Genomic DNA, 24,659 nt, shown 5'->3' on the forward strand with positions numbered 1-24,659 from the left:
CAGTTCCTAGAGATGCTCCCAGAGATAGTCCTAACGATGAAGATGAGGAAGACCCTTTGCTCCCAGGGAAGGAGAAGGGCCTCTGTTTATTGTTTCTGAACGGCTCAACCTTAAAATTGTACCCCAAAAAACTTTAAGAGTGGACCCTCAAAAGCAGTTGCAGGAAAAGCTGCAAGTCGGGGGAAGGTACATACAAACAGAGAGACCTCTTCCTAGATGGACTGAACAATATTTGGAAGTGGCCGGCTGGGTCGTTGTGATACTGTTTTCATAGCATGGGCAAGAAGAGACTTCTCTTTCTAAATGGACTGAACAAGGTTATTATGGAAGTGGTAAACAGACTGAACATCTTAAGGGTTGTCTTTTTACCTTGTCAGTGGAAGAAGGGAGGAAGGTGGGGGGAGGAGGAGAGTTCTGAAGGTGGTATAATTTTTTTTTTTCCCTCTTTTAGGTCTGCTAATAAACTTCTTTATATTCTTTCAAGTTTGGTGCCTGCTTTGCACTTCTCCTACTTCTTATCTCACAGAAGATAAACAGTAATGAGTATTTCAGACCAAACCACTACAACTATCTAATCCAAAGAGATTGTGTAAAGGTGCTAATGTTCAGATGAGATGCCTTTAAAATTACATGACTTCCCTACTCATATAGTCATAGAATATCTTGAGCTGGAAGGGAGCAATAAGGATCATCAAGTCCAACTCCCTGCTCTTTGCAAGACTACCTAAACTAAACTATATGATTAGAAGTGTTGTCCAAATAACGCAGGCAAGCACTTACAGTTTCTCAGTAAAACTGCTATGAAGTGGAAAGAGCTGGGTTGTCAGTAGACTTGAGCTGCCTTTCCTTCTCTGCTTGTGGTGTGAACTGTGTTGTCTACCCAGAAGCTCAGTGTACATTGAGAACGTATCCACTTATAAGCATGCTGTCATAGGATGACAAAACCCTTTCTGCTGTACATTACACCAAGATGCAGAACCTGCTAAATGATCCAACTGCTTAAGGCATTCATTGAGCAGAGAAGTCAGATGTGAAATGGAGACCTTAATTAAGAATATCAAAGATGATTCTGTGTACAGTTGTCCAACATGGACGGGAACTATGAATTGAGTTGTTTGGAGTGACACAGTATTTGCCAGTGGAATGTGTTGAAGTGAGCTTGAAACAACAAATGAGGTTTTAAACCTTAGTCTGGGAGTAGTCAAAACCCAATCATGTTGCAGGTGTTAAGATGCGTGCTTGCTATTTCCACTCTGAATTTGTTTTAATTTTATGTGGTTGTGAATTGAAAATTGTTTGAAATGAGGACACCCACTATTGTGGAATTAAATGTCACACATTTTAAACCCTGAAATTTATTGTAGTCTCATCTCAAACCTGTTGCTCAAATCAACAAAGTCAAAATCCGCTGCTTGAATCTAATTAAGAATCTATGACTTACATGCAGTGTTAATTCCCTGGAATGTTCAACGTCTCTTCACTTGTGAATACTTAAATCAGTGTCTTGACTTTTTGGCTGAAAAATTAAGCTGTGATGTAACTTCTGTTAAAAAAAATGTGCTTCTGGTATGACGTTATGCACCTGGTAGATATCACAACCTATGTACCATCCAGTACTGCCTACAGTACAATAGATGAGAATTTCTTTTTGTTATGTCATGTTCTGTAGCAATATACTAAAAACAAAATGTAGATTACCCGTGTTACTGAGTTTCATAGTAAAGTTGTGTTGTAAAACAGCTTGCAGAACTACTCATGAATAACTTACTAGTAGTGTCTGTAAAGATGTAACTGAAATTCTTTAATCTGTGATGTCAAAGGAATACATGCTGTGCTTAGAAATGTAGCCGCATATAACACCAACTATTTTGTTATTAATGCATTTATCTGTAGAAAGAAAACTGCCATTACAAAATGATAGCTATGTTATTTGACAATGACTTTTTACTACTTTTTTTTTTTTTTTTCTCAATTTTTGTTGAGAAATAAATGATTTTTGGTGGTGAATTCGGTTTTCAGCTACTGTTACACCTCACATCTGGGAGCTGTTTTCAATTTTCTTCTGATCAAAAATTAAATAAAAACCAACAGTAAATAATTATATTGAAAGAAATCTCACTTGCTAGATCTGTAAGTTTTTTCCTGTCTACTGTATGAGATCAAAAGTTTAGTGTTAGATGTCACGTATTCAAAAAACAGTATCTTAATACTGAGGGTGGTGTACTTTTAGTGTCTGAAAAGTAGTGATTGCAGTGAATCTTCACGTTTTCAAAGTGCTAATATCAGTCATTCATACTCCAGTATGTTTGCACTTCTACAACTTCAGTTCTGAGTTGATATGATGAACCAAGGCAATAGAGGAAGGAGCAGATTAGCTGCAAAAGTGGGTGGAGATGCAAGTGTCACACAAGCAGATTGGATGAAAACTGCAACTGGTGATTCAAACATGACATTTTCCTAACTAATGCTGCTGGGTTTTAGTACTGCCATGACATTTATGCAAGTCACTCTTAAAGCTAAATTCACATGTTCCTGCTGTTTTTTTTTTTAACAAAGTGTAGATGGCACTATTGTCCAAGTAATTTGGTAGCTCCTTTTGAGGTTCAGTGTTAGCTCTAAATCCTCTTCTTTTTTGCAGAGAGGAAAATACAGTATTCCAAAGTGGCTTTCTCCTAGTAGTACACTGCTCCTTGACCAAATGCTCCAGGTAAAGGTATTATTTCTATTCAATAGATGTATAAAGTACTGTTGCATTGGTTCAAAACATTACATCAATGAAATATTTTAAAAACATTCTGTGTTTAAATAAGAAGTTTAATTATTACAAATTTTGGAAGAAAAGATTAATATTCCCTTCAGCTGAAAAATCTTTGAGAAAAATGTTTGATTACAAAAATAATTAAGCAAAGTTGAAATGATTTAACAAAGTCTTCAAACAGCATGTGTTTGGTTGTTCTTGATGTGCTATAAAAACATGAGCTGTTTTGTAGTGCAAATATACATTTGAGCTACACCTAAGGCATCTAGCCAATGCTGCATATCCCTGGGAGATCTATCGTAACGGTAGGTTCTATAACTGCTCTTCACAGCTAAGATCTTTGAGCGTGAGCTTCCTTTTGGTGAAGCTCTGAAACAGTACTGGTTTCTCGTTTTGTCCCTAACCCTCCTAACATTCTGCGTAGAAGATGAATTGTTTCTTCACTTTTTCTCCACAATTTAAGTATCACTTTGATTTTTATTACCCACCAGGTTGACCCAAAGAAGCGGATTACAGTCCAACACCTGTTAAGTCACCCTTGGCTCATGCAAGGTTTTTCTGATGCTGTTCAGTGGCAAAGTAAATACCCAGTAAGTACTCTGGTCAGATGAATACTAAAGCATTTCATATAGTATTTGCTGGCTTACTACCATCCTCATAGTGCATGGTATGAAATTATTTGTTCCAAGGTGAACTTCGCGATGGCTGTGGTCTTTTTCTGATTCTTTTAGCTGTCAAAATATTATTACTTGCTCTTGATTTCTCTTGAGAAGAAATTTAAAATGTGCTTTCATTATATTCTGCAGCTGAATCCGCAGAATAACAGAATTCTCATCAAAACATGAAGTACTTCCACGTATGAATGACCAGCTCCTTCTCTAGTCTGCTTTAGCAATACTTCATGTAATGTGCTGTCTCGGTTTTGGAGACAAAACTTCAGGAGGAAACACTCCAGAGAGAGTGTCTCCTCCAAAGGGAAAAGGGCCTCCCCTTTTCCTCCACCAGTAAGACAAGTGGGTCACAGCAAGGGAAAGTGGAAAAAACCAAACTGTTTATTAACACCGAACAAAAACAGGGTAGAACAGGGGAAAAACCCCTCAAAATACAACAAATTCCCAGAGAGAGAACAGAGACATGGGCTCGGACCAGCCGGGGTCACCCCACAGGCCCACCGGGGCCAATGTGCAGGCGAGGAGGGAAGGGAGGCAGTGAAGTAAGGGGGGAAGGGAAGGGAAAAAGAACAAAAAAACCAACAGAACCTTTTTCCCGCTAGCTGGAACAGAAGAGAAACCCAAAGAGCAGCACAGCACTCCCGGCACACTCATCCCGAGCCCCTGGAGTCCCCAGTCCCAGCCATCAAACATTCAACTGACCTGCACCAGGGTCCCATGGCCCCTCCCCACAGGTCCTTCTTAAAGGCACAGTGCCCCTGGGCATTAAGCGGACGGTTAAGGAATAAAGCGGCTTCATAACATCACCTCAAGGCACCTCAGGATGCTAGATGTGTTTATGTTTTATCTTGTATGCAGTCCTCAATGAAAATTTGAATAAAAATTCAAATTTCATTGAAAGAATATTCATCCTGTCACTCTATCACTTGTTTTCTTGTGTGAGAGACAAAGGCAGTATGGAGAGGAAAAAATCCAAAATAATCTGGCTGTCAGCAGAAAGTGCTGAGAAGTTCATGCATGTTGACAACCAATGCTTCCCATTGCCACCAGATGCCACTGTTATTCTAGGTAAAGAACAGTTTGACTGTGCTCGCACCATCAGTGCCAGCTGGCTCTCATAGAGATGGGCATGGCTCATAGCTTTGGGTATTTATAGACAGATGAAAGCATAGCTTCCATTCTAGTAAAAATCTTAGCTGCTTTTGGATGGCTTATTTGAATTCATAAGCTCTCACCTGTGAGGAGGCAGGCTGTGAAGTTGTTGAAGTATGACTTCTTCAGTCTGCTTCCTACAATGTTTAGCTGTGATGCTAAACATTTGAAATACAAGGTCTAAAATCATCGTTGATGATTTACTCAGCCCACTGGGTTTCACAACAGTGTCACTGTCAGATATGGATTATGGGGCAACTTGAAAACCTCACACTTCAATAGCCATTGTGTTCTTGCAGCTGGAACATCTTGATGAGGACTGTGTAAGAGAGCTTTCTGTGTTTCATGAGCAGAGCAGGGAGACCATATTGCAATTAATAACAGAGGTAAGAAGTGTATGTGAGTAATTTACAGCAATTAAATACAGTAATAGAGTAAATAAGTTTACTGCTATCAGACCAATACGTATATATTCTAAGTATGATATTTTACATACATTTCAGATTTAAGGAGCCCCTGCAGAACTCTAGAATCTGGCTGTAGCTTGTAACTACAGGCTACTGGTTCAGAAGTTCAAATTTGTTTATTTCTTTTTCTCCTTTAATTGCGATCTTCATGTTTCCTAAATCTTACTGTTATTTCTCACTACGGTAAAATCCTTCTGAATCTCTGAAAGTCAGAATAGACTTGTAGAAAGTTATAGTTGAACAACAGATGCCATTTGCTGGGTTAAGTCTTTGCTTTGAAATGGTTCAATAAAGAGTAGAAAAAGAAAAAAAGATAAAAATATTAGAGCAACACCCAGGCAGTCTGCGAAATACAGGGTTTTTTTGAGTTACTATTCAGAGATTTTTAAAAATAGTGAGTATGTTTAGTAATTTTTGACTACAAATGACAAAAGTTGAACTGAGTACTTCTAGAAGAATTGTGCAAATGTTAGCAATAACATTGCAGGCTGCAGAAAAGACTTAAAGCAGGATGTGAACCCCATCTTTTACCTGAATCTGAAAATTCTTCCTTAAAATTGAATTTTCCGCTTCTTGTCACTTGTTAGCAGTGACAATAGTTTTGGGTTTTTTTAAACACTTGGGTTTTCCACATAACTGTAGCAGAAACAGACTTTTAAAATGAGTGTGATACTTATGATAGATTTGTGGAGTTAATTCTCCTTGTTCTTCAGTTATAGCAAATAATCAGAATAATCTGTCTACAGAGGGAAAAATCCTTCCAAATGGGTTTGTGATATTTGCAAAATGCTTTACTGGAAGACCTCTAATCCCTCGTAAGTTATTCAAACTAACTGTGCTATGCTGCAAACCCATCAGAAGTGGTGTCTCTGTTCCTCACACACACAGAGTTGCTGAAAATCATGCAAAAAGTTGGCACTTGGGGAAGAATGGGCAGGAGTTACTTCCAACAAGTATGTACTCTGGCTGAAGTATTGAATAAGCTGAATTATTAGGTTTGCATTCACTTCAGGAGATAGATCCTTATTCCAGCATTTCCATGCTACTGCATGAACTACAAACTAACTTGGAAAGAACAACCAACCTAGTGCCTTTTTCTTGATCTCAGACACATAATACAAATCACTTGAAGTCTGAAACTACACTTATGGGTAATGATGGTTGCATATCAGGTAGAAAAGCTTGTAAAGACATAGAAATTTTCAGAAGGCTGAGCTTGACTTGTACTTGCAATGTTTCCAAAGAGGAGATTAAAATACAAAATACTTTATTTCTTCCTGATCCCACAGTGGAAATATGACCACATGTCAGCAACATACCTCTTGCTTCTATCCAAGAAGGCTCGTGGCAAGCGTATTCGTTTAAGGTTTCCATGTCTAACAGGGCATGCCAGTACCATGATGTCGACAGGCCTTGAGGTAAGCTTGAGATCCGCAGGACAGCTTCTTGCTTAAAATCCTGCTCTGCATTGACAAAGCTCTGCCTGGAGAAACATTCTGGTGCTCTAAACATCAGGAAGAGAAAATGACCCTGAGTTTAGCTCAGCTGGTTAGAGTATGGTGCTAATAACGCCAAGGTGGTCTTGATCCTCATATGGCCCGTTCACTTAAGAGTTGGACTTGGTGATCTTGGAGGGTCCCTTCCAACTCAGAATATTCTGTGATGTATGCAGTCAGCCACAGTCTTGGTCATTAAACAGTTCGATCTTCTCATTAACATGATTTAGCAAGCTGGGCTGCTTCTATGGATTGGCTTTACTGGAAGGGTAATGATGCATCTGGGAGGGTATGATGCATCAGGTGCTGCAAAGAATCCCTCCTTGTTAATGGGCTCAAATCCCCTGTTCTCTGGCCTTGGTGATCATTCCAGACCTTGTTCTGCAATGATTAACTGCACTCTGTATTTGTCTTTATGTATTTTTGTACCTTGTGGGTTGCATTTAGTAAGGAAAATCTTTTGATACATCATGGTATGTTACCTGGGCGGTATGCTCTGAGACAACATGGGCACTATGTGAGCTGGTGGTCAAAGCAGAGGGAGTCATCCCTTTCTCATCTGTTTCACTTGAAAACAGAATCCTAGGGAGGACTCTGTTTACTTTGAGTAAAGAAATGTGTTGCTGCTGTTTTTCTGATTATTTGAATTCTGAAGCAGTTTTGTATATCTTGGGGGAATTTCTATTCCTGTAGTTTGGTAGCAATAGGGCCCTTCAGAACATGGCTAAAGTTGCTAAACTCCTTGCAATGTTGGATATAAATATGCAGCTATATGTGACATCAGTGATACTAGTCTATTCAACAAATTCCAAAGCATTCAGTGGAATTGCAGACTTGTGTTAGCTGTTCCCCCTTGAGACGAAACATCTGTGAAATGGTCTGAGTGTCCTGCTTTCTGTGTAGAGGAAAGCACTCAGAATAAATACTTAAGGTATTTGATTTAGTTGCTTGTAAATCTTTTCAGTTCACCCATACAGTGTTTTTGAGATGAGAATTCTAGGGTTACTAGAGCTGCATAATAGATCATGAATCGTAAGTGTTCCTGAATATGCATAATGTGATTTCCATGATCGTGGTGGTTAGCTTTCTTCACGCCGATGACTAAGGTGGAGGTTGACTAGCTTCAGTTGTGCTGATACTGTGAAGCTACTTCATCTCTAGTGATGTCCAAGGTAAATTGGCAAATGCTAATTAACATATGCGTTATGCCTTCCCAGGTGATGGTGAAATTCATGTCTATGCAATACGGCAATCCACTGGTCCTTCTGCAGTTCTCAGGACACATTTAAGTTGCCTGCGTGTAGCTACTGGGTGAATATCAACTGAATTTGCTGAAACACACAGTTAGCAAAGCTCTCTAATTGGACCTGGTCTAAGGTGAAGACAACCAAACAACAGAACTTTTAACTTATCCATTTCTGAATTTGGCACAATCTTCTACATAATACTGCTTGTTTTCAAGCAGTTTGATGTAGAAGCATATTGCCAAATATTCACGATGCCATGATTACATCTAGAACACAGTAGCCAAGGTGTCCTGATCGTGCATACATGTTTAATGGAATGTGATTTCAACTACAGTATCAGGCTCCTAGCTTCTTGTAGTTAGCAACCCTCTGGTAAGGGCTTTTGAGTAAGGCATCATAGAAGCCTCTGGCAGCTTATCAGAGAGCTCTCTATTCCAGTAGTAATGAGAGATCTGTTCATTGTGATATCCTCGATACGGGGCAGCAGAAACTTACCTGCCCGCAGAACACAGGTTACTAAAATGTCATTCCAGCTTCCTAAAACGGTATCCATTCCAGCCAAAGACTGACAATTTAAAATGACTATGTATAGTTTCACTGAAATTGTATGAAATAAATCCTTGGGAACAGTTTCCTGTAAATAACAGAAGGTGTTAGAAACTAAGGATGCTTTGATATATATCTGCTTGTATGTGGTCTGAACCGTGAAGGTTAGCAACCTTGGCTGAAGTTACAAATACATTGATTTAATAAATGACAACTTTTGAGGGGACAGAGCTAGCCAGATGAGGGGTTCCAAATGCAAGTTCCAATTAGTGTTGTGGATTCAGTAGTCGTATATTTTGGATATATGTGTTTACCTTTATCCAGTCCTTCTGGACATTACTCCATTCTTCTCTTGGATTCTTTCCAGATTATTAGGGCTTTTTGTAGAAAGAGGTTGTGGTCCAAGCCTTGAATTCAAACGTGGGTATTTCTGTGAGTTGCTTCTCTTCTTGACGCAGGTCAAGAAAGATGATTTGGCAGTGGTGCTTTGAGAATAGTTACACATCTGCTTTTGATACAAATGGCAAATCAACAACAATATTAAAAGTCGTATGATAAAACTTAGGTCACCGTCAATTGGAACTTCCATTGTTAGCAACTTAGAAAGAAATTAGATTTAGACTTTAATGGCAGTCTTTTCTGACAAAGTCTTACTTTTAAATGTGCAGTGGAATCTCAACTGAATATTTCTTTTCAGTCTGAAAAAACTGTGGTGTGTGAAGATATGCTAGACTGTAGCGAAGTACCATGTGCATTTGTATTAATGGAATTTACAGATACAGCTTCACTGTTTGAAGAATCTCTGTTAGAAGAAGTTACTATAAATACTCATGGAATGAAGCAGGTGTTTAATACAGTGTTCTTAAACCAAAAGATCTTATTGTACATAAAAATTATTGTATATGTAAGTGTTTGGTAGACCCTAGCCTCGTGGAGTTACAAACTGAGTAAAGAAGTGTTTTAAATATATAGCTGAATATACATTGTGCCTTCCTCTAGCTGTAGGTAATTTGACTAAAACTTGAGCTTTGAGCATCTGGAAAATGAGTAAATAAGGATTTTAAAACCAACGGGAAAAAATAAGGTGCAACAAACAAGGTCTCAGACCTAGGCTAGAGCTGGACAAATATCTGAAGAAGTGCAACCTGTCTGTATTGGACAAGAAAATCAAATGAAGCAATTAAAATTTAACAATTAAGCCAAATGAAAATTCCTAGCTGTGCTTAGGTGAGTTGGTGATTAATAGTCTTCTTAAATATGCAAGCTAAGGAATTTAGAAGAACAGGTAAAGAAGTGGCAAATTACTTGCAAACCTTGTGAGCAAATTATAGTGGGAATCAGAAATATTGAAGAGTTTTTAACTACTGCTCTATAGTCAAGCATTGTATGGTATTTTTAACCTTCAGAATTTCCTTGTCTGTAACGTTCCTGAATGTGATCAGAATACATCAAGGGATAACTTTTTTCTTTTCTTTACATCTCTTACAGCATTCGAGGCCTGATGCCCAACTGGAGGATACAGAATTCACAGTGTCAACTCCAGTGACAAGAAAAGTGGCATCAAAGAAGCATAAAAACAAAGAGAATGTTGAGACAGTGTCAGCTTTCAGAAATGAAATGCCCTTTGCACTTCCTACTCCAAAGACTCCTTTTGCAAAGAGTCAGATTGAGACGCAGGTACAAGCTGTTCCCCTTAGGGCACCTGCTTTCAAAGGTATGTAGAATGTAACTAATGAAAGCTAAGAACAAATATGTTGCTTTGGAATCACTGAAACTCAAGTATGAGCACGATACTTGTTCATCCAATACATCTGTTTTGGGAACACTAAACTTTTTTTTGCCCTATGTACCACTCTGGTTCTTCTAGTACATCTGGTGGGGTGCTGCGAGAGTTTTAACCATCCATTAGGGAATGTTACTGGTGTGTTACTTACAGGAGTCATTGCTGCTCTCAATTATCATATGTGAACTCCTTTTGGTACACCCTAACATGGAGCAAAGCATGGAGTGTTCTTAAAGCTTGCACCTGGTTCCAGTTTTCCATGAAGGTTGAGATTACAGTTTCCTCAACACTGTTTTTCCTTTGTGATTACCTTGAATGAAAATAAAAGCATACTTTTAGTTAAATCTGCTTTAACTGCTGCTTCTAAGAGAAATCTAACTTTTGGATTTCTTAAGGTTGCATATCAGCATTTTCACAGGAACAGTCTAGTGTAGCAGTGAAAATGCTTCTGTTAACAACATGTAGGTCTTGCAGCTGTGCAATAGACCACAGAAATCTGTCTAAATTATGTCAGCTTTTCTGAGTTACCAGAAATTTCTGTAATCAGCCTGTCTAGTCGTGTACATATCCCATATGTACATTACCATTTGCTTCAATGATTACCATAAAAGTTTTGGTGTTGATACTACAAATTCTAACTCTGTCCTTCAAATGCCAAGGGCTCCTTGCAACAGGAGACTCTTTAGTTTCAGGTACTAAGGAGCATTGTTCAGGAACAGTAAGTCTTTGCAGGCTTCAAGGAATAAGGGATCTTGAACATACTGCTGTTTAATGAGATCATTCATAAAGAATAGCAATACAAAGACTAGTTTATGAGTTTGCCTTCGGATTGTATATGATAACTTGTAACATCTGATGTCTGTGTATATTTAGAAACAGAAGAGATACTGCTTGAAATGGGAAATGTAGAAACACTTTCAGCTCATTTATTCAGTGACATTTCTGAGGATTTAACAAAGAAAGCTAGTTCTTTGATGCCTTGAAAGATCTTTGATTCAGGAAATAAGAAAGTGGGAGTATCCACTGGAAATTTTGAGGTTGTTTGTCTGGAGTCAGGTGCAATTCTGTAGAGAGCTGAAACTTTGAACATTGAAGTTGGGTTTAATTGTGACAACTTTTTTGCTGACTGTTTCACTTGGTGCTGTCTCCTGCACCTTTAAAACCATGCTCTGCAGCCACTTTTTAGGCTGCTGTGTAGCATGAACATTGTGTATTCAACATGACTATATAAACTTACACACTTCACATAAGGGAATTGGATCAGTGAAGAATACAACTACTCGATGCAGTGGATTGCTCAGTATTTATTCATGGACAGTGGCAGAGCAAGAAAGCAATTCTAATCCTCAAATTTCTAATATTGAACTGCATTGGTTACTCTTAAGGTTTGACTTGTAGAGCCCTGGGGAAATCAGTCACTGTTTTAATTTGTAGAGTAGAGGTAGCATTAAAAACATATTTTATAATTCCCAAAATATAGACCTGAGATAGAAAAGGGGGTCTGGTGTTAGAAATAAATTCTTAATAATGAGACATCGTCACTGAAGAAAATCCTTTTATGCAAAGACATACCTGGTTTGGCTTGGATGTTTTCTTTCAGAGAGTCCGTTCACTGCAGTCACCCCAATTAAGAAACTCACAAACCCAACAAATGCAGATGAATTGGCAGCAGCTGAGATTCTTCCCGAAAGAAGGTAAGTGTCCAGTTATTTGTGTACATTCCTGATTTAGAGCAGGACTACCTTAATCCATATGCTGCCTGAGAAGCCTTGTTACAATAGCAAGCTGCTGTTCCTATTCTCTTGGTGAAAACCTTTCTAAAACCTCTTTTTACAGTCACTAGAAAACAATGAAGCTAGAGAAAAGTTTTAAAACTATGTAACTCAATATCACCTATTTTTAATAATGTAGCTGCCTTCTTATTCCAGATCTCCAAAGGACTTCCATTTCTAGATACATCTCTATGTTTGAACTTCAACAGACTTTCAAACAGAAACTTCTATAATACATTGCACTTGATTTCGTTTTCTTTGTTCTGCCATGTCTGGTAATATTTTAGTGACATCTCTGAAATAATTAGTTTTTAACACTGAGGGAAAAATAATAGATTAATTTGTTCATGTAACAGGTGTCAGTCAGTGGAATTAGATCTCAACCTTCCACTTGTGGATAGCAGCCAAAAGAAGAGAAAAGCCAAAATACTTGGAAGTCTTGAAAGAGGCCTAGATAAAGTGATCACAATGCTTACACCAAGCAAGAAGAAACGATGCACTAGACACTGTCCAAGGAAACTTAAGGTATGGTTGCTGCAAAGGTCTTACATAAGAACAAGTATTATTAAAATATTAAGTAATTATATTTATTATATATTAATAATTATGTTGCAATAATTTATTATTAACATCCAGTACCTTCAGAAATGGTTTTGTGAAAGCTTCTGTGACCTGTCTTGCCTGAATTCTACAGTAAAGTGTTCCTACAGCATCGCTGATAGCAGGACAGTGCTCCAGTTACCACATTCAGTTATCTGTTAGTCCGAGTTCGGGCAACAGATCCAAGGAGGAGTTTGGCCATTGCTGCTTATAGCCCATCTAAACCAAATGTGAAGGAAGCAGCATGGTTTTAAAGGAGCCCTACCTGACAGTTTTAAATTATGTTATTTCTATAGAGATCCCCCAATAAAAACCTGGCTTCTTTCTACTGGAGAAAAGGCTACTATCTGCATGAAGTGCACACAGGTTGATGGCCTCTTGTGACAAGCGGCTGAATAATAAGATACAGCTAACAGGCTGTGCATTTATTAGAGGGGCTGAAATGAAAATAATCATGGCTTTGGGACCCTCCACCTACAATGGATACCACTGAGCAGGAGACACCTTGAGCCCTTGTGACCCACAAAGGCAGTGCTCCAATTCAACTTCCACACTCCAACATTCAGACCAAAACCAGATATGATGCTTTAAAGGTTTTAGATGTCTACAGGCAAGGTTACCATAAAAGGAACCACTGAGTACTTGCAGTGGGTGACTCTCTGTTAAAGGGCACTGAGACACCCATCTGCTGGCCTGATAGTCACAAGAACTTTGCTGCCTACCAGGTGCTAGGATCTATGATGTTGCTGAGAGGGTACCCCAACTTCTCAAGAGCACGGACTACTACCTCCTACTACCTTATCATGTGGGTTAACCAATGATGCTGCAAGCCAAACAACAGACAGGATCAAGGAAGACTATTAACACCTGGTGAGGCAGGTGGAAAACATTGGTGCCCAAGTCATCTTCTCATTGTTAGAGAAAAGGGGACAGCCAGAAGCAGATGCATAGTGCAGATCAACATCTGTCTTCATGGCTGGTGCCATTGAGAAGGCTTTGCCTTTTATAACAACGGGTTGTACTTTAATGATTGTAGCCTGTTAAACAGAGATGGGATGGATCCACCTGTCTAAAGCAGGCAAGAAAATCTTTGGCAGCCCCTTGGCCAGTTTGGAGAGACAGACTTTAAACTGAAGGACTTGGGAGTGGGATTCAAAATGCTTGTGCCATTGCTTCCTCCTGGTGATTAAGTGACACCAACCAGTGCAGATGTTCCTTGGCTACCTCTCAAGATGAGGATCAAAGGGCAGACCACACTGAGGGTATGTATGGCTGTGGTTATTGCTCTTACACCCCTTCTGTGCAACCCAGTTGCTTGATTATCTCTATGAAGTGCCTGGACACATACATGCACAGCACGGGCAATAAACAAGAACTAGAAATCTATGTATGGTCACAGGGCCATGATCTCATTGTAATGACAGAGCATGGTGGAATAGATCATGTGACTGAAATGTTGTCATGGATTGCCAAGTCAGTATGATGAGGTAGTGGAGTTGCTCATTATGTGAGAGACCAACTGTAACGTATTGAGCTCTACCCAGGGTCAGGTGAATGAATTGAGAGTTTATAGGTGAGAATTTAAGGGAAAGTTTTAAATAGGTGACACTGTTGTGCGTGTTTACTATAGTCAACTTTATCAGGAGGAGGAAGTTGATGAACCTTTCTGTGGACAGATGGAAGTAGCCTTGTGGTCACAGGTCCTATTTCTCCTGGGGGACTTCAACCACCCCGATATTTCTTGGAGGGACAACATGACACAGCACACACAGTCCAGGAAATTCCTGCAGATTACTGAAGATAACTTTTTGACGCAAGTGGTGGAAGAACCAACAAGGCAAGGTGTGTTGCTGGACCTTGTACTAACAAACCAGGAGGGACTGAGTGAGGGTGTGAAGGCTGTAGTGACCTTCACTGTAGTGACCATGAGATAATGGAACATGGGATCTGTGTGCAGGAAGCAGAGTGGTAAAAGCACTAGAATCCCAAACTTTTAGAGAGTTAACTTCAACTTCTTCAAAGATCTACTTAGAGGAATCCCATGGGATGGGCCTCTTAGAAGAGAAGGGAGTCCAAGAGAGCAGGTCAATATTCAGGCATCACTTCCTCCAAGCTCAAATCCATCATATCCCTGTGATAAAGAAATTAGGCAAAGGGGGCAGGAGATATGCATGAATTAGCAGGGACCTTCTAGCAAACCTCAAATGGAAGAAAGAAATGTAAAAGATGTGAAAAAAGGGACAGGCCATATGGGAGGACTAGGAACATTGTCAGAATACGGAGGAATATGAGTAGAAAGGTTAAGGCCCACTTGGAATTGAGTCTGGCAAGGGATACCAATGAAAACAAGAAGGAATTCTACAAGTACATCAGCAGCAAATATAAGATTAGGGAAAACGTGGGGATGCTGTTGAATCAGATGGGTGTCCTAGCAATGAAAGACACAGAGGAGGCAGAATTACTGAATGCCTTCTTTGCCTCAGTCTTGAAGCTGGGGGTCTGGGTGATCCACCTGGAGGCTGTCATTCAAGTGGGAACTTGATAGGCTGGAAAGTTGGGCAGAGAGAATCCTAATGAAGTTCAACAAGGGCAAGTACAGGTCCTGCACCAGGGGAGGAATAACCCCAAGTACCAGAACAGATTGGGAATGACCTACAAGAGACCAGCTCTGTGGAGAAGGACATGGGGGTACTGGTGAATGACAAGTTCACTGTGAGCTGACAGAGTGCCCCTAGGGGCCAGGAGGGCCAGTGGGATCCTGGAGTGCATCAGGAAGAGTACAGCCAACAGGTCAGGGAGGGGATCCTGCCCCTCTGGCCTGGCCAGGTGAGGCTACATCTGGAATGCTGTGTTCAGTTCTGGGCTCCATACTTCCAGAAAGACAATGAGTTGCTGTAGAGGGTCCAGCAGAGGACATAAAGATGGTAAGAGGCTGGAGCATCTCTTATGAGGAGAGACTGGGAGCTGAGCCTGTTTAGTCTAAAGAAGAGAAGACTTAGAGGGGATCTCGTCAATCCATAGAAATACCTCAAAGGGTTGTCAAAGGATGGTGCCAGACTCTCTTCAATGGTGTCCTGTGACAGGATGAGAAGCAATGTCCATAAAATAAACCACAAGAAGTTCAACCTCAACATGAGGAAGAACTTCTTTACATTGAGGGTGGCAGCGCACTGAAAGAAACTGCCCAGGGTGGTCATGGAATCTCCGTCTCCGGAGGCATTCCAAGTTCACCTGGACACATTTCTATGTCACCTGCTCTAGGGGACCCCTGGCAAGGGGATTGGTTTGCATGATCTCCAGAGGTGCCTTCCAACCCTAGTGATTCTGTAATTCTGTATACATCACTCAAATGCAACTTATATACTTCAGAAGCTATACAAGGAAAAATTTGTACTTGAATCTGTAGGCAACGTGTTTGAAAAATGTAATTACCGTGAAAGAGGGCAGGTTGTTTACCAAGGCATAAGCGATTGTGTAGAAGCCAGTGATGTGTCCCTTCAGCTAACTGGCTGCTGGGATAACTACTACATACTGAGAGCTGTCTGTCAGTCATACAAGTTCAGGACACGATGTTGGTCAGGTTTGTTGTACAAACCTGACCAGCCAGTCAGACAGGAGTGTAGACTGTGCAAATAGTCCAGGAACCTGAGCAACTGGAAGCTGGCTATTCTGTCACTAAATGCCTTTAGCCTCCGCCCTCAGTTTCTCTTGACTATAGTATATGCAAAATTTCTGAGGCATGTCTAGAGACACTGGATTACAGTACAGCAAGACAGTGTTACAGCAGGTATGTCAGGGAATTGCATACATTTAAATCTGAATAAGGACCACAAGAACCACTCTTCTACTGACTTTGCATCCTCAACCTATGTTCATTTTTCAAGCTGTTTTTCAGTCTTGTCTTCTCTTGGCTGCTTCTGTGACTTCAGAAACCAGACAGGACATGTTGGCATGTTAAAATTGTCATACACTTTCTCCTGCTACCTCTGGGCATCTGCTAGTTGTTCAAGAGGTCACTTAGTGCATAAGACTGTTATATGAAGTACTAGGTGACTGAAAGCCCCTGTAACAGTAAATTTAAAAGTAGTAAGTAACCTCTTTTCTTTATACATGAAAAGTTGCATGGTGCTATGCCCGTTCCTTGGTATCAGAAGTACTCTGTCTCAGCTTAAGGCCATTTCCCAACTTGAGCATACAGCAGGGTGATAGTTTGGGGATGTTGAAGCATTTGTCATTATGGTTAGCTGTTCTGAAACTTCCTTAGTGAAAACTTTTTACAATGTCTCAGTTTTAAAAGAGATATTTTTTTTATTATTATTATTCCTTAAATTGTTTTAACAAGCTGACTACTTTTAGGCACACTGTAACATTACCACCACTCATCTACTGAATCCAGATGAACTGCTGAATGAAATAATCATTGTTCTTTCAAAGAAGCATGTGGAATATGTTCAGAAGGGGTAAGTGTGAAATGTGATGACTTCAACTCGTATTTGAGTAAATGGTCACTAGTCCAGTCCTTTAAATGTCAATTATTTAAACTTAGTTTCTTGACCCCACTGTAAAATAATCTTTATTGAAATAATCTTTATAGAAAGTGTACAAAATGAAAGTGTTCAGAAATGAATGTGTACAATAAAACCTGCTCACACAGTGCAAAACTATGTTAAGTGTGTTCTACCAGAGCTCTTTCACCAACAGGTGTAAACCAATAGTAGTAGGGTAACTCTTAGGAAAATTTTAAATACAAAAAGTTGTTTTAGTTATAGTCACATGACCAAATGGGATAATTTTGGAAAATAGCGTGGATATCTTTTAGCTCTTGTTCTTGGCAGTTAAAAACATTAGCCTTTAGACAAGAAGTCAGTGCATTTTAAAAGGTGTGCAGAAGCCACACACCTTTTTGTGGATTATTTGAATTTGTACAGTTTACTAGCTAAACTAAGCTACTGATTGGTTAGATTGGTTCTTATTTTTGATCAAACTGAATGACTATTTTCTGAACTCCCAATGCATGAAATAACCATTGTGCTCACTTTTCAATATGCATTTTTGCAAGTTCTTGAGTATTTCAGTGACGGGTCTTGGTAGAACATCAGAGTATACATCAACGTCTGATGTATTTCCAAACTTATAATCTGGAAGGATGCTGGATTGCACAGTAGCACCTGCTCCCATTGTAATAATTCAAACTCTGCATTCAGTTTTTCCTATTTTCACACCAGCTGAGCTGTAACCAGCACAGATGAGAGTTATCTTGTCTAGGAAAAACATGGGAAATTTCCATCAATCCAGCTCTGAGGATGGGGTCTTTGGCTAGCAGAAGTTCCTGTGGTGCAGTAGGACATTGGTGCTCCATATTGGTTCTAGGGCATAATCATAAATATAGTGCCCTGAAACTACAGTATTCACAAAGCTCTCAGGTGACTAAACTGTGGATTGTTTCACAGTATTCTGAACAGCAATGGGGTATTTTCTTTAATGTGCTTTTATTAATTTAAAATTGCATTACAAAACAAATATGAAATGGTTCAATGAGTATTCTGTTTTCCCTTCTGTTTTACAGTTATACCCTGAAATGTCAAACACTGTCAGATTTTGGTAAAGTAACTATGGAGTTTGAGTTAGAAGTGTGTCGGCTCACTAAGCCTGAAGCAGTGGGTATCCGACGACAACGACTTAAAGGTGACGCCTGGGTTTACAAGAGACTGATGGAAGACATCTTATCTAGCTGTCAACTGTGAGTGGCAGAGTCTTTTATCACGATGTTTTAGAAAGGTCTTTTCAGAGAAGTAATTCTTTGTCACAGTCACAGCTATATGTGAAAAATCTGTCATCTTGGGTTTTTAACCAGCCCTCTTTGTACATATTCCTTCCGTACGCTTCCTTTAATATTAGGTTTGTAATAAATGTTCTGCAACTTTTCTGAAGCGAAATTCTGTAAGCTGTTCCCTTGCTTGCATATTTTTCACGTATCTGGGTTAAAAAAGTACTGGTGTTTATGTGCTGAAGCTCATTGTGGGATGTCTTCAGTTATCAAGTGCATGGTGCACAGTAATAATCATTTGCATAATTCTCTTCCTGTCGCTGCTTAAGTAGGATTTATTGAGATCATTAACTAAGTCACAGCTGTGGTTCCCAGAGTTACACTATATGCTCAGTGTTGTACAAAATAGGATGGGCTTCAATAAATGTGAAGTCAAGAGAGCTAGAATTTAAACCGATCCCATATAAACCATTGCACTATCTCATTATGAAGCCTCAGTGATGCTTAACAAGCCTGTGCACTTTCTGATGCTCTTGTGTTAACGTGATGATATGAGGATCTCTGAAGAACAACACCACCTTTGAACTGTTGCGAATGGAGAAGACATTTGTAACCCAACTGTCTACAAGGAATTCAGTGACACATTTAAGAGAACTGAAGCACCAGAAATAAAACTTGAAATATGCAGAATGAGCGAGAACATCTAAGAGTTGGTTGGGGGGTTGCAATCATACCTTAAAAGTGGTGCATATCTCCCTATGCTCGTGCTGGGTGTCGTGTGGAGTGTTTATTTCTGTCTTTAGTTGTGCTACAGCAGGAACCATACCAGGCTAAGCCCAAGCAACAGCAGTGGGAAGACACATGTTGAAGCCTTTCTCTAGGCAAAGACATCCAATAACACCTGGACAAGTTGATGGTGTGCTGCAGCTTTTTCTTAAACTGGAGTTAACTGCCATATGCTGCTTGTAAACACCATGTTATTGCCCCTTAACTAAAGTCTATGGCACATCCACCCAAGGGTTGGGTGGATGAGAGAGCTGAGTATTGCTGGAAGCTTGCAGTGACAGACATGAGATATGGCTGCTAATGAAAGCTGGCTGCTTACTCTCTGTGACGATTACCTCAGGAACTGGAGGGTTATTTTGTCTGTATCAAGATAGAGGCATCCATCCATTTTTTTTCCAGAGCCAAGTTGTCTCTTTGCTTTGCATAGACAGGTAAGGGAACAGGAACATTTTTAGCGGGTTTCAAGAAAAAGTAGATATGGTTGCAAGGAGGGAGAGCAGAGAACTGCTGCTCCTTGAAATGTTTCTGGTCAAGAACCTTTCAGATGCAGAAGGAACTAGTAGGAAAAGCAGGACAGCATGAACAATGACACAAACCCACCTGAGAGATGGTAAGAGAGGTAGTAACGAGAGCCAGGGGTGGTTAGTCACAGTAATTGATAAGAGGGTGTGGAACGTGGTCATGTTCACTTTGGAAAGGTTATCTAATCAAGGACCTTGTCAAATGGGATACTAGGGAAAAGTGGGAAAGTCAGAAATTAAAATGGAGGGATGCAAATCTGACAGGCAGTCCTGTGAGAAGAGTAGGACTTGATGATTATGAGTCCCTTCAACTTGACACATTTTATGATTCTAGTCTGTGACAGAAGGACTTCAAAACAACCCTGTCAGTCACAGCAAGTGCAGGGGCTCTGGGGAATCTGCATCAAAATGGAAGTTTGCACTTGGTAAGGCTGGAATCTTGAGAGTCTGGGGTGTTGAGAGTGCTGGTGCGATGGTGCCAGCTGATGGGGCAATGCACAGGGGTCTCAGCCTGGTGCTGGCTATATCCCCCCCAACCCAGGTGTGTATATATATTCCCCAGCAAATGAGAAGCTTTCCCCAGCAAATAAGCAAGTAAGCAGGAGGCCTCAGGTCTGGGCAGGGGTGTCACACAGGCAGAGAGGGTGGGTGCTGGTTTTGAGGGGGACACAGAAGCCTGGAGTGTGCCCATGGGCCAGTGTGCAAGTGGTACATGCTTGCAGTGAGCACCAAGCTGGACCAGATGGTGAGCAGGGGACCCATATGGGGTCAGTGGGCTAGGGTCCAGAATAGGTTTCTGGGGTACCATTGACTATGCCTTGCTGTTGTAGGTAACTATGCTTTTGACATCCATTAACTGCTAGTACTGAAGTGTAAATGGTGATGCCCATACCAGCGCAGGAGATCTCATATGCAGTGTGTGACTGACACATGAATTAAAGATTTGTCTTGCTGAAAGCATAGCTAACTTATTTTTCTAATAAATTGGTACTTAAAACTTCATATCAGCACTTAAATACTTCTAGTATTCCCAGTTGCAACATAACACTCCTGTTCCAGTTTGGCCAAATCTAGAAATACATCCTCTGAGAGAAGGCAGGCTACAACCACCCCTCCCCCACCAGGTTCAGGAAAAAAAAAATTTTCCTCGAAGGAAAGTGAAAGAGATAAAAACTATTTATTTAACAAACACACAGGAAAAGGAATAATGATGCTAAATAATAAAACCTTTCGCTCTGCTGAAAGAAACCTAGGAAAATTTCAGAGTCCTTCTGTAGATCTCTCCCCCTCCTTGGAGCTGGGATGGCGTGGTGAGCCCACCTCCAGGGCCAAGGCCTCGGTGGAAATTCCTCCCAATGTATTCTGATGTTGAAACAGTCCAGCAGAGAGAAAAGGAAAAAAAATGAAGTCCCAGGAAAACAAAAGTTCAACTCTCCGGAGGAAAAGGAGCTGAGGAAAAAAAACTGCCGAAAGCTGGCTGGAAAGGAAAGCAAGCCGGGTGCTTCCCTTCCTTCTCGCTCTCCTCCCGCAGTTGAAAAAAAAAAGTCTCTATCTCTGGGTGACTTTGAACAAGCTGCAAAGTGCTTTGAAAAAGTTTTGCTCAGTTTTTCCTCCCCCCTCTCAGGCTCAGTTTAAAGGCATAGGCACAAAAATTAATTTCTGGGCATAGGGCAGCGATATGGGATACACATCATGAAGTCACTCCAAGACAACTCCTTTTTGGTTTCTGCGTGCTGAAATTTGAGCCTGCTACATATCAGATATCAGCTGGAAATCAGCTAAAAGTGTCGGTGGAGAAGCCGAGGGTTGTAGCTGATTTGACTCCGGGGTGCTGCAGTATCATGTGATCTCTGATTTTCCTTGCTTTCTCATTTCAATACAAACTTCTCCCCAAGAATTTGGCTTCTGCCCAGAATTTGATCAGAATGAAATAAGGTAGAAGATGGAAGGGCTGATAGAAGGGGGCATATTGATAGCATGACGTTTTAAATCACCAATCACAATCATTAAGCCCAAGGGCTGCAGAATTGAAACATTACTTTGCATTCCTTGAGTTTTACATTCAGGAATAACTACAGAAGTATCCTGGAAAACCCAAACTGCCACTGCTTAAAAGCACATTCTCTGTGTGTAACTATCTTCTCCCTATGGTGACAAAACTGATGTTGTGAACAGACAAGAAGTAATTAGGATGTCTTGTTCATTCTTTTAAAGCTAAAGATCACTGATATGATTCACATTGTCTTGCAAGGTCTGATGTGTGAAAAAAGGTTCTTCATAGGCTACTGTCCTGAATTTTTTTACTAATATTCCTTGCTGTGAATGCATAACATTTGGTGATAGGAATTAGAAAACAGGCAAGAAACAAGAATTATGTGTGCCTTTTTTTTTTTTTTCCACCAAACTGCTGCTACTCTATCAGTAATTTCTTTTACTCACATCGCTGGAAATCTATTTCAGCTGACCTCATGTGGAACTCAAAGGCAAAATCAAGGATTAACAGATAAAGGAGCTATGTAAATCTCACAAGCAGCAGTCCTCCCAAAACTGCTGTGGTGTGGGACATTCTTCCATGGGGTGCAGTCCTCCAAGGACAGGCTGCTCCAGTTTGGAAGCAGGGGCCTCCTCTCCACCAGGTCTCCCACAGCATCACAGCCTCCTCTGGCGTTGGCACCTCCCCCACAGGCTGCGGTGGATTTCTGCATCATCCATGGATCCCCATGGGCTGCAGGGGTACAACCTGCTTCACCATGGTCATCACTACAGTCTGCAGAGGAATCTCAGCTCCAGCACCTGGAGCACCTCCTCCCCCTCCTTCTCCACTGACCTTGGTGTGTCCATGTTCTTTCCCTCACATGTTCTCACCTCCTCTTCTCTAGCTGGAATTAAAACTGCGCCACCACCTTTGGTTTTGATTTCTTAAATAGGTAAACACAGAGGCATTACCATCATCTCTAATTGGCCCACCCTTGGCCAGCAGCATGTCCATCTTCAGAGCCATCAAGGACTGGTTCTGCCAGACATGGTGGAACCTTCTAGCAGCTTCTCACAGAAGCTACCTCTGTGGCCCCCCACTACCAAAAACCAGGCCATGCAAAACCAATACAGGGGAGAAGGAAGAACGGAGGGACAGCATTTGTCTTCTTGAGTCATGGTTAGGCATGAAGGAGTCCTGCTGTCCTGGGTTTGGCGGAGCACCTTCCTCCCCATGGAAAGTGGGGAATTAATTCCTTGATTTACTTTGCTTGTGTGCTTTATCTTCACCTGTTAAACTGTACTGATCTCAAGCCAAGGGTTTTAACTATGACCCTTCCATTTCTTTCCCCCCTCTCACTGAGAGGGAGTGAGCAAGTGGCTGCGTGAGGCTGAGTTGTCAGCTGAGATGAAATCATGATAATTGTCCGTGGACGTTGTCTTGGCGTTACCATTAAGCTTAAGTCTTATCTCTTCATGATACTACCATTTGTCCAAGTATATGTGTAATTACAACTTACCAGTGTATGATCTTTAGGACTGAATTCACCAAACTTTGGGGCCTTATCTTGATTCTCCATTTCATCATCCTGGTGTTGAGGTGATCTTGGTTCATCTTCCTTTAAAAGCAGGTGATCAAGTGGTCCCTATTCTAAGTCCCTGTATGGACTTCATGCAATGGCAACACTCTTTGTTCCCTTTCTACCATAACTATTGCTCCTAGTACTTTGTGCTATGGATATTCATGTTCTTTCTGCTGCACATATTCTCAGTTCCTCCTTTCTGTTCCTATCCAATCGTCTTCAGGTTTGGGTCCATCATGACAAGAAAGACACCTGTCTGTTGATGAGGCAGCATCAGTGGCAACTGAGGTAAGTCTAGGGGTGAGAGTTAGAATCAGCTCTAGAATCAGGGGGTTCCTGAGATTGGGGATACCTGAGCAGCAGCCCCCAGCCCCATCCAAACCTGGAAACCCTTGGCAGCCAACCAGCAAGGGAGATTTAAATGGCTCTAGGGAGTGTGAATGACCCAGAACCAGCAGAACAGGCATGAGCAAATGGGGTTGTGGCATGTCAATTTCTACGGACAAGGTGAGCAGAAGGGCTGCTTTTCAGCTGTCTGGGAACAGCCAATAGAGGCAGGAAATAGACCAAGTAGTTGGTGAAGGATGCAAAGAGATCTTTTCAGCACCAGTCTTAATGTATCCTTTCTCAGGTATAGTTTTGGCATGCCCCTTGTAGCTGCTGGAGTCACTGCACCAGCCATATCAGAGGCCTCCAGCCAGCCAGACCTACTGATGCTAAATGCAGCTCTCCACATCTCAGGTTATCAGGACTGCTGGATGCCTCTCTGTGAGGCTGAGGCTGACAACCATTCCTTTTTTGGGTGTGCTGTTGTCGATGTGCTGCATCACCAGGTGAAGAAATGAGGGGAGGTGAATATACAGTGTTCAAGAGAATGAGAGAGTAATGAATTCTCAGAGGTGCTACAGTGTCAGGAGTCTTGAACTTCATTGTAGTAGAGAGCCAGATGGTTTCAGAATGCTGTCACATAGCTAGTCAATGATCTGTTGAACAGGAGAGCTGGAAGCTGATCACTGCCTGATCTAGGAGAAAAGCTCCTCCTCCTGAAAACATGACGAGGACAAGTAGGACTGGCACTTTTTACAATGGGTAGGAAGGCCTGGAACCAGAAAGACAGTCAACTGATGAGGTGGATGAAGGAACTTCTGGCATGGAGGGGCCAACTAGGGCAATACAATCTACCTCTGTGTCACATCCTCATTTGTTAAGAGGAAAAGAAGAATAGTTCTCATGACTCCCTTCTAAGGGGAACAGAGGGTTCGATATGGAAACTAGACTCAATTTACAGGAAAGTGTACTGTTTTCCAGAAGCTCAAGTAAGGGACATTACTAGAAAACCCTCCAGTCTACTAAGGCTCTCTGATTATTATCAGTTACTGGTTCTTCAAATCAGCAATGATGAGACAACAAAGAGAAGTCTGAGGGCAGTTAAAAGGGATTTCAGGACCTAGGGATAATTGGTGGAAGAGCAGAACCAGAGGTAGTGTTTTCCACGGACCTTCCAGTACCAAGGAATAATACTCAGAGAAACAATAT

General features: G+C 40.9%; 1 protein-coding gene across 4 annotated transcripts in view; it reads left to right on the top strand.

The window, feature by feature from the left end:
* MELK (maternal embryonic leucine zipper kinase) overlaps positions 1-18,949 on the top strand; it is a 26,131-nt gene extending 7,182 nt beyond the window's left edge. For 2 of the 4 annotated variants that reach the window (XM_008635365.2, XM_017736440.1), the window contains 9 exons: positions 2,639-2,707; positions 3,250-3,348; positions 4,881-4,967; positions 6,338-6,466; positions 9,826-10,051; positions 11,721-11,814; positions 12,249-12,417; positions 16,849-16,952; positions 18,059-18,949. In XM_008635365.2, the coding sequence (XP_008633587.1) occupies positions 2,639-2,707; positions 3,250-3,348; positions 4,881-4,967; positions 6,338-6,466; positions 9,826-10,051; positions 11,721-11,814; positions 12,249-12,417; positions 16,849-16,952; positions 18,059-18,236 (1,155 nt within the window). In that variant the 3' untranslated portion in view covers positions 18,237-18,949. The other 2 variants (XM_017736441.1, XM_017736442.1) reach the window with 2 other exon arrangements.
* The last annotated feature ends 5,710 nt before the right edge of the window (positions 18,950-24,659 follow it).

The sequence above is a fragment of the Corvus brachyrhynchos genome, unplaced genomic scaffold (genome assembly GCF_000691975.1).
Source record: "Corvus brachyrhynchos isolate BGI_N302 unplaced genomic scaffold, ASM69197v1 scaffold1646, whole genome shotgun sequence".
Taxonomy (NCBI): domain Eukaryota; kingdom Metazoa; phylum Chordata; class Aves; order Passeriformes; family Corvidae; genus Corvus; species Corvus brachyrhynchos.